Below are 14,497 nucleotides of genomic sequence, written 5' to 3' on the forward strand. Positions count from 1 at the left end.
GGGGAAAAATGGGAAGGGACTCAAGAATTCTGTCATTTGTCTTCCTTAGGAGGGTCATTTATCTTGCTTCCACTGCGTGATGGTCTGGAGTACATTAAAAAACTCCTGAATATATACATCATTGCCAGTGTAACCCAGTTGTGTGTGTATATATACAGAGAAAGAGCGAGAGAGAAAGAGAGAGAGAGAGAGAGAGAGAGAGAGAGAGAGAGAGCATGTGCGAGAGAGACTAGTCAGATCAATCTCCCGACCCTCTGTTCATAATGGATCTATAACAGGTTTATCTTCACATGTCGAGAAAGTCATTGGCGCTCCAGTGGGCTCTGGTTAGTGTTGGATTTTTTCGATTTTTTTCCCTCTGAGTGACGGATTTTTTTACTTTTCTAATTTCTACCCTTCTTTCGGAAGCACACACCACCTGGAGATGATTTTGATTGTCTTAGGAGTGCCGCTCGTCACGTGCTGGGTGTCTGCCGAACCACCTAGCGCACTTCACTCGAGCGCTGTCCAATTAACATTATTAACTTCTCCAATCAGGTTTGTTTAGAACCTGTGAAGAACTAATTGTTTCCTGTTGCTCCTTTCGCTAAATTCCCTCTGAGACGAAAACAAAAAAAGAAAAAAAAGACAATGATTGAGCTTCTTCTCAGGAAGATACAGTGATGATACAGTCCTGCTGTTACTTTAGTTTGCGCAGTGTTTGAGATCTTCTAGAAAATCTTTTTTATTCCTTATACATACTGGAGTGTATCTTTGGTTGATATACTCTACATCCATCCGAGCATTTTAAGCCTGCAATATATATTTTTAGACTTCTCATATATAAAATAAAAGACATTTTGGCACCAATGATACCAAGTGATGAAGTGTTTTAAGTGTTAAGTTGCTTCATTCATCCTCCAAACATGTTTGTAAACAGTCCATTTTCTAGTTTCAAAATTCCAAAATGTTGTTATTTAGCTCAGAAATTTATATTTGGTGGAATAACCCTGTTTTTTAATCACAGTTTTCATGCATCTTGGCATCATGTTCTCCTCCACCAGTCTTACGCACTGCTTTTGGATAACTTTATGCCTTTACTCCTGGTGCAACAAAATCAAGCAGTTCATCAAACCAAGGTTTTCAATTTGGTAAAATAAAAAAAATCATATTTTCTTTTCATTTTTTTTACTTGCCTTAACTGTCATGCATGTGTACACCCTGCCATAGAAACCTTCATCACAGGGTCCAATCATTGGCGCCCCATTAGGCTCTGGTTTCTAGGCTCTAGTGTCAGATTTTTAGATTTTTCTCTCTGAGTGACAGATTTTTTTGTTTTCTAATTTGTACACTTCTGTCGGAGGCACACGCCACCTATTTTCAGTCTCTTTTACATACTTTTTTAATGTGTCCAGCATGTGGGTTTGGATTGTCTTGACAGTAAAAAAAATGCATGGACATCCCTAAAAAAGGTATAGGGCCTTATTTTAGCTCTCTATAGGTCAGCCATCAAGATAGCAATAAATGTCAGACTATTGACTTCTGTCTTATTTGGTTTTTGGTCAGTGGTGCACCTGTGTTTTCCATTGCCAAGATAGCAATACACTAGAAACTTACCTGAACACACCTCATTTTGAGACCACCATGCTCATAATCGTAGATACAGTTCTGGAAAAAAAATAAGAGACCACTTAAAAATTGAAAACCTCTGAAATATAATAAAGACGAAGATGGATGATCACAAGCCATCAAACCAAGCTGAACTTTTGCACCAGGAGTGAGTAGCATAAAGTTGTCCAAAAGCAGTGTGTAAGACTGGTGGAGAAGAACATGTCAGGATGCATAAAAAAACTGTGATTGATTTTTGAACTCTTAAAACTTTATGAATATTAACTTGTTTTCTTTGCGTTATTTGAGGTCTGAAAGCTCTGCATCTTTTCTCATTTTCTGCAAATAAATGCTCTAAAAGACAATATTTTGTTTGGAATTTGGGTTCATTTTACTCAAATTTATACCTATAAAAAGCAAAATCAGAGAAACAGATTCAGAAACTGAAGTGGTCTCTTACTTTGTTTCCAGAGCTGAATATTCACAAGTACTGTTGGTATTTAAAAGACACAGGTGCAAGGCGTCAAAATAGACAGCTGGCGGGGTATAAGATAGCAATGAGCATCTCAAAACATGCCCCTTATGCAGGGTGTAAGATAGGAGCCATAGTCTTAAAGGCAGCTATGCTCAGTTACAGTTTACAGTTTAGTAAAATTACTGGCATGACTGTTACTGATAACAGTCTGGATCATCTTTTTCATCTTTGGTCCAGAGCTCAAGGCTTTCCGGCACTTCTGAGGTTTTGTTTTTTTGTGATTTCTAGAATCGTTTAGTCATGTAATGCACTGTAGAGGGATCCCTTCAAATCTTTGCTTAAAAAGCATACAGTAAATACATAACATAAATATTTAAATAATTGTGTCATGCTTTTGTTGATGAATTTGTGATCCTCAGCTAATTTCTGCTTTGTTCTATTTTCTTTATCATGGTACTGGTAATCTAATCAATGTTCATATGAAAACTGAGTGCGTACTAAACCTTTAATCCATTTGCATGCAATTAATTTGATCGATTGAAGTTGGCGTTATGTATGTTTGATGGGCAGATCTCGCTAGGAACTGTGTAAATATTAACAGTGGGGTGATCACATAAGCTCTCTTACCTCTCCTGAGTGTTTGCACAAAGAGCTAATGGGAGCATATGCTAACCAGCTTGAAGTAAAATGGTCCTATCGAACAATAAGCAAGATAAATCTCTTCTGCTGTGTGCTACCCAACATCCCATTCTTCCTGTAAAACACATTTGCAGGCAGTCCAGTCCAATACCTGTACCTTCTACTTCCACAGCCATGTCTTCATGCATTGTCTTGTTGAAAAATACATCAACATCTCTGGAAAACATGTTGTCTTAAAGGCTTTTGAAAGTGTTACTGATAACAGTCTGGATCATCCTTTTAGTTATAGTTCCAGAGCTCTAGGCATCCATTTCTTTCATCCCTGCTTTGTTCTATTTCCTATTACAGGTACATGTACTTATTGTATTGTGTTTATATGAAAATATATGAGCGAACAACGAAAGATTGATTAATTAGCATGCAATTACCGGTAGCCCGATTGATTGCATTGTCTTGTTGAAAAATGCACGGATGTCTCTTGAACTCGTTAATGCCGGCAAGTTACTAACACAACTCCATACCATGACAAACCTTGGCTTTTGGACTTGCTGTTGCTGATAACAGTCTGGATCGTCCTTTTCGTCATAGTTCCAGAGCTCATGGCGTCCATTTCTTTCACCCCTGCTTTTTTCTTTTACATGGTACCTTGACTTGTCATATTGTGTTTATATTAAAATGTATGAACACAAAACGAAAGATTAATTAATTAGCATGCAATTACCGGTATTGATTGATTGATTGATTTTAGTTGAATTATAAGTGTGCTACCAAACATCCAATTCTTCCTGTAAACACCAAGGTCCAGTACCTGTGCCCTTTTTTCCATAGCCATGCCTTTGTAATGTGTGCAGCATGTACTGTATGTTTGCATTGTCTTGTTGAAAAATACATTGACATCTCTTAGACCCATTAATGCCGCCATTGCCGAAGTTACATACACAACTCCATACCTTGATAGACCCTGGCTTTTGGGCTTGTTGCTGATAACAGTCTGGATCGTCCTTTTTCGTGATAGTTCCAGAGGTCATGGCGTCCATTTCTTTCATCCCTTGCTGTGTTCTATTTCCTATTACAGATACAGGTACTTATTGTAATGTGTTTACATGGAAATATATGAACACACACTGAAAGATTAAGAATTCATTAGCATGCAATTACCAGTAGCCTAATTGTTTGAAGTTGGCATTATATGTGCGCTACCAAACATTCTATTCTACTTGCAAAAGCATCTAAAGGCATGTCAGCTGAGTACCTGTACTCTTTTCTTCCATATCCATGCCTTTGTAATGTGTGCAGCATGTACTGTATGTTTGCATTGTCTTGTTGAAAAATGCATGGACGTCTCTTAGACTCATTAATGCCGCCATTGCCGAAGTTACTAACACAACTCCATACCATGACAGACCTTGGCTTTTGGATTTGCTTTTGCTGATAACAGTCTGGATCATCCTTTTCGTCAATGGTCCAGAGCTCATGGCGTCCGTTTCTTTCATTGCTGCTTTGTTCTATTTTCTATACCATGGGACAAGTATTTATCATATTGTGTTTGTATGAAACCTGAGCACATATTAAAGCTGAGTACCTGTACCTTTTTTCTTCCATAGCCATGTCTTTGCAATGTGTGCAGAACGTGGAACCACAGCCACAGACCTTGGCCTTAGGACTTGTTGCTGATAACAGTCTGGATCGTCCTTTTCGTCACTGGTCCAAAGCTCACGCTGTCCATTTCTTTCATCCCTGCTTTGTTCTATATCCTATTACAGGTCCAGGCACTTATTGTATTGTGTTCATATGAAAATGAAAATGTATGAGCACACACTGAAAGATTATTTCATTAGCATGCAATTAGCCTGATTGATTGAAGTTGGCATTATACGCGTGATGGGCAGATCTCGCCAGGAGCCGTGCAAATAGTAGCAGTGCTGTAATCAAATAGGCTCTCTTACCTCTCGAACCCTTTCCTGTGTGTTTGCACAAAGAGCTAATGGGAGCATATGCTAACCAGCATGGAGTAAAATGGTCCTATCAAACCATAAAGCAAGATGAATCTCTTAGTAAATTAGCCGCGTTCCGAGCTGTACCGCGCCGCATTACCAAAAGTCTGTAGGACAGATTCCTCTTCCTCTAATTAGCAGTTTCGGCTGCAGGCCGCCGACGCTGCTTTTACCCCCTGTTTTAATCGGAGCACAGCTGTTCATGACAAAACGCATTTGTCTGCCTGTCCGACTGGATTTAACCTAAACAATATGAATCGGAGAGTGGCCATTTTGCTCATTTGTCCTTAGGTGGAAGCTAATTAATAGCATCTGTTTTAATTATCAACTTTGCAGCAAAGCTTATTTTAAGAGCAGTTGGATTTGTGCTGAATTTTTTTTTCATTAACATTCAGGCCTGATGCTCTCGGATTAATGTGTGTTGTTCTTTTTATGTTTTATTTTTATGTTTCTTATATTTTTTTCCACTTGTTCATGGTACCGTATTTAGCAAACAAGAAGTGTTAAACCAACTAGAATATGTTTTATATAAATAATAAAATATATCTTAACAATGAACACCTACACTATAGCAACACCCATAGCAACTTATAGCTGTACTAAAACAACACCTCAGCAACCAACACCTGTACCATGGCAACACCATAGCAACCATTACCTGTAGTAGCATATTACCAACCAACAACTGTTCTATAGCAAAACCCTAGCCACACCATGGTTACATCTTAGCAAATACCAAGCAACATATTACCAACCAACACTCATCTAAAAAAACTCTCAGCAACCAACACCTGTACCATAGCAACACCTCAGCAACCAACATTTGTGAAAAACAACCCCTCAGCAACCAACACCTGTAGCATAGCAACACGTCAGCAACCAACACCTGCACCATAGCAACATCTTTGCCACACCCTGGTTACAGCTTAGCAAATACCAAGCAACACCTCAGCAACCAACACCTGTAGCATAGCAACACGTCAGCAACCAACACCTGCACCATAGCAACATCTTTGCCACACCCTGGTTACAGCTTAGCAAATACCAAGCAACATCTCAGCAACCAACACCTGTACCAAAACAACACCTCAGCAACCAACATCTGTACCTTAACAACACCTCAGCAACTAATTCCTGTAACAAAACAACACCACAGCCACCAACACCTGTATCATAGCAACACCTTATCCACACCCTGGTTACACCTTAGCAAATTCCAAGCAATATCTTAGCAACCAACACCTGTACCAAAGCAACACCTCAGCAACCAACACCTGTAACAAAACCACACCTCAGCAACCAACACCTGCATCATAGCAACACTTTATCCACACCCTGGTTACACTTTAGCAAATACCAAGCAACATCTTAGCAACCAACACCTGTAACAAAACAACCCCTCAGCAACCAACACCTTAGCCACCACCTGGCAACACCTTAGAAACCAACACCTATACCATGGCAACATCTTTGCTACCACCAAACAACACCATTGCAACCAAAGACTTGACCACAGCAACACCTCGGCACCCTTCATACAACAAATTAGTTGCCAACTCCTGTCATGTTGCAAGAACTAAGCAACCAACCCTGTAGCATGGTAACCACCAACAACACCTTAGCAACACCAACAACTGCTGAGCTGCAATCACAATCACAGTTAATTTGGGAAAAGTACATTTAAGTGGCTTTTTTTTTACGACTTTTTTTTGTTCCGTTTTTTTTCTTGAAGGACGACGCTTAAAGAAACCCTGTCTTTGGCTCACGCTATCAAACGCTGACATTGAAGTGCGTCTTCAAACACGCTGGAAATGTTCTACTCTTAAAACGATATGTAAATTGGGCCGGGGCGGATGTAGAACGCTTGACCCCTCCGCGGCTGGGATTTTCGTCAGAGCTCTGCTGGTAAAATTAGAAATAGGATATCAGTTGGAGATCTGCCAGCGTTTAATATTATTAGGTTTGTGTTCTTTTGGTTGACATTCAGGTAAAATAAAAGTCACGCTGTACTGCTGATACACCAAACTGATACTACTGGGCCTCGGAGAACGATGACGCAGGAGCTGAAGAGCTCTGGATGATAAAAATACAGATAATAATATGATTAGTCCTGGAATGATAATGGTTTTATTTGGACTGGATTGAATAACAGGCTGTAATTCAGGTACACAGAGTTTCATGGTGTCAGTTCACTCAATAAACTGGGTGTATATGCAAAAGTTTTGAGAAGATAAATAACATAAAGAAAAATGACAAACTGATGAATAAGTTTTAAGCTAAGTTTAAAAAAATAATGAATTGTGTACATTAGTATTATATTACATAAGTATTCTTTTTTGCATGTTTTTGTATTTCCACTTGGGTCTCGATTGCCCCTATGAACACTTCTGGCACAAAAAATCCATATGTTTTCTGTTTCTGTGGATCATATGCTATTATAAGCTGTTGGATGCTCTCTTATTGTGATGTCACAATAAGGAAACCTTCATAGAACCACCCTGGCACCACCCCTTACCTTTCAACCCCCACCCACTAGATCAATAAAAAAAAGAGCAAATTCGGTTGTATTTGGTTGAAACCAAAACAGTAAGCAGTACACAGCAGACTTCTTCTGAAGGAGGGATCTGTACCTTCTGCTGTCTATGGCAAGTTAACAGATGAGGGAGAACATGAAGCATGAACACGCTAACATTAACGTGTGGTAAACACTCAGCGTAAATGTGCCATGGCCAGCGACAACTTTGCATACATTTGCATAAAAGTGACAGATAAGTGAAATAAATATGTCCCCTTTAAAATGTTCAAATTTGGTAAATTTGGTACTACCAACTTTTGCACAATCATAGCACTAATAGTGTAGTTTTTCTTTTAAAAATATTTTATGTGCAGAATTTTAGACACCTAAACACATTTTATTAAATGCAATTTCAACAGGTTTTTGGTTTGAAAAGTTCAGATCACATTAGATAAACATAAATAAAGTAAATACTGTTAAGTAAATTTTATTTCAGATAAATTTAAGTAACTTCAACTTTGTTTCAAGACTTAAATGTTACAAAGAGTAAATAAGTGAACTGAACTTCAGTCAATCCTTTCTTTTAGTAAACTTTACTTCATTTCTGCATTACAATTGCTTATTATATTACTCAAATAATTTATGATACATAATATATTATAATTCCTGAAATTTAAATATTTTAAGTTAAAACACACATATTACACTGTCTCAACACATGGATGGCATTTAATACATTATTTTTTAGTATACTATAATTACTAATAATACTATGTATTACTAGTATACTATATTGAGACTAAAAATATAATATATATATATATATATATATATATATTATATTATATTTATTTTGTAATTAGGTAATATTGTATGCAGAAATTAAGTAAAGTTCACTAAAAGAAAGGATTGAGTGAAGTTCAGTTCACTTATTTACTTTATGTAACATTTAAGTCTTGAAACTGAGCTAAAGTTACTTAAATTTTTCTGAAATTACGTGTTCTTTAAAAAAACAAATGCAGAAAGTTGCAAAACTTTTTAAAGTAAATTTTACTCATCATTTTTTTTTGTGTCGTGTCTATGGTTTTCCAAGTGGTTTCTATGGAGTTGTTACATTAAACTTCTAGTGGTTTCTAGGTATTACAGTAAAAACCTGGGTAAGAACCTTAAATAAAAATATTCACAATTCCTACCAACCCATAGTGCAAAACGCACCAAATAACCCACGCTAATAAATGCTTTTATTAGTTAGCCATTTTTAATCTCTCATTTGCTAATAGTTAATTTATCCCACCATACTGTACACTGGAGATACACAGCGAAACATCTCCAGCCCCACCCAGCTTCTCCTCAGCACCATCTACAGTAATAGCTCTTCTTGATAAAACAACGCTCTGCTGCTCTTCTTCCTCAAAGTTTCCTCAAGGTAGGCAAATTTAATAATGCAGCCATTATGCAAATGATCTCATTAAAGCAGAAAAACGCATGGCAACAAAGCGGATGCCTCCAAACATGTTATGCTGTTTGTAACATTTATAAACACTTATTCACAGAGCCTGCGCTGTTTATCATACCGGTCTAATGAAATATGAATATTTAAAAAAAAAATAAAAAAAAAACAGCGATTAGATTATTATGCTTTAGATGAGTACAGTATTCTATAAAGAGTGTTCAGTCTTGTTCAGATATGATTAAAGTGTCACTAATGGGTCTTTTGACTGTTATATGTTCTGATATAGAGAGAGAGACTAATGTGAAATTAGTCAGAGTTAATATTAGACTGTTTGCTCAGTGCTGATGTCAGGTGAAATCCTTTTAAATCCATTTTTATAGAAGAAGAAATAGAAGAAAAAAAAACATCTTGGGCCCTATTTTAGCGATCTGTAGTGCACCGATCAATTTAGGGCGTGTCGGTGTGTGTTTGGTATCATGAGGGCGGCAAAAATATACACCTTGTATGGCTCGAAACACGTAAAAGGCACCTATTAATTATCTTAATCATTCATGGGTGTAGTTAGTTTTGGGTGTAACATGAAATAAACCAATCAGTGTTCCAGTAGTCATTTTCTTTAATAACCAGGTGAGCTCTGACTTCGGCACGTTCGTATCTTAACAGTGCTGTGCTTTTTTGGGGAACAGCAATGTTATTTTCTTCTTCATTTTGTTTATTGTTGAAGTAAAAGTCAGGTTTTCATGTTGCATCACGTCCGTGTGGGTGTGTAACAAGTGCATAGGATTGGACGACTGACTGTTGACTGTTGTCAGGGTTTTAATGAGTAAGTGGCGCACCTATATGTCTCGTCGACAAGATAAAAACAGGCCAGATATTTACCTGAACACACCTCACTTCCAGACTGACCACCACGCCCATCAATATAGATATATTCCTAAACTTTGACGCTACTTTGACGCTATGGGCGCAAGGCATGAAAATAGCCTGTTGACGGGGTGTAAGATAGCAATGCAGGGAGTCAATCTGAAAAGATTAATGACCAAGTGAAAGATGACATTTTTAACCAATTTAAAAAACTACAGAAAAGTCCAAATCAATATAGCCAGGTAGCAGTTAGCTAGACTGTTAGACAGCTGGTCTGAAGCAAGTAGAATTGGCGTAATGACATCACCAATATTTCAGTATAACACAGCTAGTGCCAAAAGTGACCAAATATGATGGTGCAAAAAGTTTTTTGACTTTTGATCTTTGACTACTGCTTTCCCTGGTGGACTGAGGTTATATACATTCATTTTGGGAGTAAACTAAAAAGACTGTGATGTAACAGTTTGGAGGTTTTAGACTCGGACCATTTTCTGGCCTTTTTTTTTTTGTCCTGGATTTTCTTTGTCACTTCCATGAACTAAATTCTTAATTCTTAATTATGCTACTATACCAAGATCAGTGCAGCTATACAGGACAGCCAGTCAAACAACATAGCTTTTTTTGTGGATATTAGTGGACATGTCGTTGTAATACAACAGCAACCACTTGGTAACACCTGAGCAACCACCTGAGAGACACCAGAGCGACTGCTGAGTGAGTGCCAAAGATCAGTAAACCAGTGCCTAAAACTAGTGTCTAAAAATATAGAGCATTATTAGTGTATTATTAGTGTATTATAACAATTAAATCACAGTTGTTTTAGCATGTTTTGTTATATTGCATCGTTTAATTATTGTAATGTATTGTTGTGCTTCTTTCACAGCAGTGTTTAGCAGAAGTATACCGTATTTATACAAAACAAAAATTAAGAGACCACTGAATTAGTTTCTGAATCAGTTTCTCTGATTTTGCTATTTATAGGTTTATATTTGAGTAAAATGAACATTGTTGCAGAGAATGAGAAATGGCTAAAATAACAAAAAAAGATGCAGAGCTTTTTTAGACCTCAAATGCATCTTGGCATGTTCTCCTCCACCAGTCTTACACACTGCTGCTTTTGGAAACTTTATGCCACTCACTCCTGGTGCAAATATTCAAGCAGTTCAGCTTGGTTTGATGGCTTGTGATCATCCATCTTCCTCTTGATTATATTGCAGAGGTTTTTAATTTGGTAAAAAAAAAAAAAAAAATCCAGAGCTGTATATAATCCATTTATTGCATTTAAAACAGCACCTCAGGGTTTTTTTTTTTTTGTTTGTTTTGTTTGATTCATTAAAAAAGAGCCAGTTGTGCCGGGACTGGAATAACTTTGCTAACGTGCACCCAAGGAGAGCATATTTCACAAATATAACTGTACAGATGGTCGGGTTTGTGACAGCACGTTGCGGCGGGGAACTGCGAAGGACGTCTGACAAAGTCAATTTAAGTTTTTAAACGAGTAAAAAAAAAAAGGAGGAAACAAGTCTCTGAGGTTTACACGTGTACGCTTGGTGGAATTTACTGTAGCCCTCTGGTGATTTGGAAAAAATTGTTATATATTTATATTCTGTGGCTTAAATCAGCGCAGCCTGCCGCCAGATTGTGAATTAATTAAGTACTGTACGCGTGTTGGGTGGTGGTGTTTGGTGGAGCGTACCGGTGTGAACAGAAAGCCCGGCTGACTGTATCCTAGCTGCTACCGCCGTTACTGCTGCTGCTTCCCGGCACGGCCCACTACACCGCTTTTGATTAAAGCTCTCCCTGTTTGTTTTCTTGTTTGTCTTTTTTTCTCCCAGCATGTCCACGTCCACGTGTTGCCGAGGAGAGCCGGGGACTTCGAGAGGAACGACAGCATCTACGATGAGGTAAGGATGTAATAAAATCCTGATACAGTAAAGTAAAAATCCTGATACAGTATATTCTGCAGGAATTGTAAGCTGAGTGAGCTCACGTACATCAACAACAGCATCATCCAACATCATGGTGTCATGGCTAAACAGGATACAGACATGTAAATTAGATGTAAATCAAACAGTTAATTAGAAATATCACAGATACACATGAATGTCAAAGTGAGCGGAACCGGAAAAACCGGGAAACAGCAGCAAGAGAGAGAAAACATACCATAAACGAGAGACAGTCCAGAGATCACACACAAGAAGGCAATAATGAAAGGCAGGCTAAAATTGTAGAGTTGTACAGTGTCTTGCAAAAGTATTCAGCCCCCTTGAACCTTTCAAACACATTTTGACACATTTCAGGCTTCAAACATAAAGATATGAAATCGTAATGTTTTTGTGAAGAATCAACAACAACAAGTGGGACACAATCGTAAAGTGGCACGAAATTTATTGTATATTTTTTTTTATATTAGAAATAAAAAACTGAAAAGTCGCCATTCTAACGCCTGGATACGTTTATTTGTGAAGAATGGGCAAAAATTCCTGTCTCTCGATGTTCAAAACTGATAGAGAAAAACCACAAGCGACTTGCAGCTGTAATCGCAGATTAGCAAAAGGTGGCGCTACAAATTATTAACGCAAGGGGGCCGAATAATATTGCATGCCCCATATTTCAGTTTTTTATTTCTAAAAAAGAAGTTTCAAATATACAATAAATTTCGTGCCACTTTACGATTGTGTCCCACTTGTTGTTGATTCTTCACCAAAAAACTACAATTTCATATCTTTATGTTTGAAGCCTGAAATGTGGCAAAAGGTTGAAAACTTTTGCAAGGCAAAATAGTCCAAAAAAGGGATGTAACAAGAGATTAAACACACAAGGCAATGAAAAATGCTTTGTAAAGAAAGAAAACCTACAATAATCAGTGAGAAGTGAATGGAGAAAAGGTGTATTTATGGGGTGTAGAACAGGTGAGATCAATATTCCGGTGATTAACTTCCTGGAGGTGCCGGGAAAAACAGTCATGTAATCGCATGATTGGACTGGATTTTATTTATGGGTTTTAATGACCCACCACACAACAATACCTGATTTGTGGTGGTCCTGTAGAGTCCTGAACATTGAAGAGCAGGGTGAACTACTGTACCTGAGCAACCACTAGGTGTTCCAAGTGTTTATTTTAGGAGGTTACCAAGGATTTGCTACAGTATCTCAAGTAACCAACCACCTAAGATACCATAGCAACTGCCTAGCAACCACCTAGCATCCACTGCTTCTTTCAGTGACCCACACACTGACTTGACTTCAAAAGAAATGGCAGCATCTAAGATGAGGTCACATCCTGATATATATTGTGCAGGATCTGTTGCCGATCGCGTGCGCCGCTCACATCAAGATCCAGTAAATACACACCAGGGTCACCGCAGTGACAGCACGCTCATAAACATCACTGACATGCCAGATTGTGCATCCTCAGGCAAACTGTAAATAGAGTAGGATAACAAGGCCCGGTGGAAGGAGCGCAGCGCCGCTGCTGCCTTTTTTATTGCGTCAGGAAGCATCAAGGCCTCGCTTGTCTTCCCGGGCGCGTCTCAAAAGTGGTCAAAAATAGGACTGGAATGTTTATTTGATTTTTGCGCACCTGTAGAAAATATATTTTGCATGCAGAGGTAGCATTTTAGTTTAGTGTGTAATAGGATATGTACAGGGGTTGACAAAGAAACTGAAACACCTGGTTTTAGACCACAATAATTTATTGTGGCGACGGACAGTTGGAAATAGGAGAGTTGAGGTGCACATTGAATTCTGCCGTGATTTGGGCAGCCATGGTTTTAGGTTTTTTGTATACAATCCGGGTTAGCACCCGAACATCCCTTTCAGACAGCTTCCTCTTACAGCGTCCACAGTTAATCCTGTTGGATGTGGCTCGTCCTTCTTGGTGGTATGCTGACATTACCCTGGATACCGTGGCTCTTGATACATCACAAAGACTTGCTGTCTTGGTCACAGATGCGCCAGCAAGACGTGCACCAACAGTTTGTCCTCTTTTGAACTCTGGTGTGTCGCCCATAATGTTGTGTGCATTGCAATATTTTGAGCAAAACTGTGCTCTTACCCTGCTGATTGAACCTTCACACTATTACTGCTCTTACTGGTGCAATGTGCAATTAATGAAGATTAATTTAGCCATGAAACGTCCCACACTAAAATGACAGGTGTTTCAGTTTCATTGTCCAACCCCTGTAGATGTACAGTAATTTACCTTTAAAAATGTACTGATTATACTATAAGTATAACTGTTAATAAGTCTCTATTTCTTAATTGTCCAATAGTAGTATTGTGCTCTTTGGCTTCATCTGTAATTTATGTAAAGAAAAGACTACATTTAATAGTTACAGAGTTATCTGTGTTTCTGCGTCTTTTTTTTTTAGTTCCAGCACCTGCTTTACTAAGGCTTTGTAAATTGCCATTTTATAAAATCAATTTTCATTGTTTATTTCCATTGCTCTTTACCAGCTGTAAGATGTTAACCAATGAATCACCTCTGGCAGTTTACTAAAAACTAAAAATTATTTGGAAAAATACTTTTGACTGGTAGTTTTAGGTGATATTTAAGTTGGCTTGGAAAACAGTTTTGAAACTACATAAACATGGTTTATAAAGTGTAATTATTTATAAAGTGTCATTATCGGTTATCATGCTGTCAAACTTTTTTTTTTATATATATATTTGAACTTTTATTTAAAGTTTCAAGATGATACATATAAACCACAAAAGAAGACAGCATAAAAATATACATCAAGGAAGAAAAAAAATATTTTTTAGGCATTTCTTATTTTTAGCAATTCTGAAGGATTGCAAAATTGTAAAAAAAAAAAAAAAAAAAAAAAGTAAAGTCAAGTAAGAAGATATCAAATTTTAGTATTAAAGTCAAATATTTTTACAACAGTGAATTTGGTAGTTACTCAATGAAATAATAAATAAAAAAAATAAAACATCATGTATTGTAGAAACATCTGTCTCCTCTT

The 14,497-nt window shown here is 37.6% G+C and overlaps 1 protein-coding gene across 4 annotated transcripts in view; it reads left to right on the forward strand.

Moving 5' to 3' along the window:
- The window catches only part of fhit (fragile histidine triad diadenosine triphosphatase), a 448,879-nt gene that overhangs the window by 371,755 nt on the left and 62,627 nt on the right, over positions 1-14,497 (forward strand). For all 4 annotated transcript variants that reach the window (XM_022682777.2, XM_049471671.1, XM_049471670.1 and 1 more), the window contains one exon: positions 11,363-11,431. In XM_022682777.2, coding sequence (XP_022538498.1) covers positions 11,363-11,431 — 69 coding nt within the window. The remainder of the gene's footprint in view (positions 1-11,362; positions 11,432-14,497) is intronic.

The sequence above is a fragment of the Astyanax mexicanus genome, chromosome 24 (assembly GCF_023375975.1).
Source record: "Astyanax mexicanus isolate ESR-SI-001 chromosome 24, AstMex3_surface, whole genome shotgun sequence".
Classification (NCBI taxonomy): Eukaryota; Metazoa; Chordata; class Actinopteri; order Characiformes; family Acestrorhamphidae; genus Astyanax; species Astyanax mexicanus.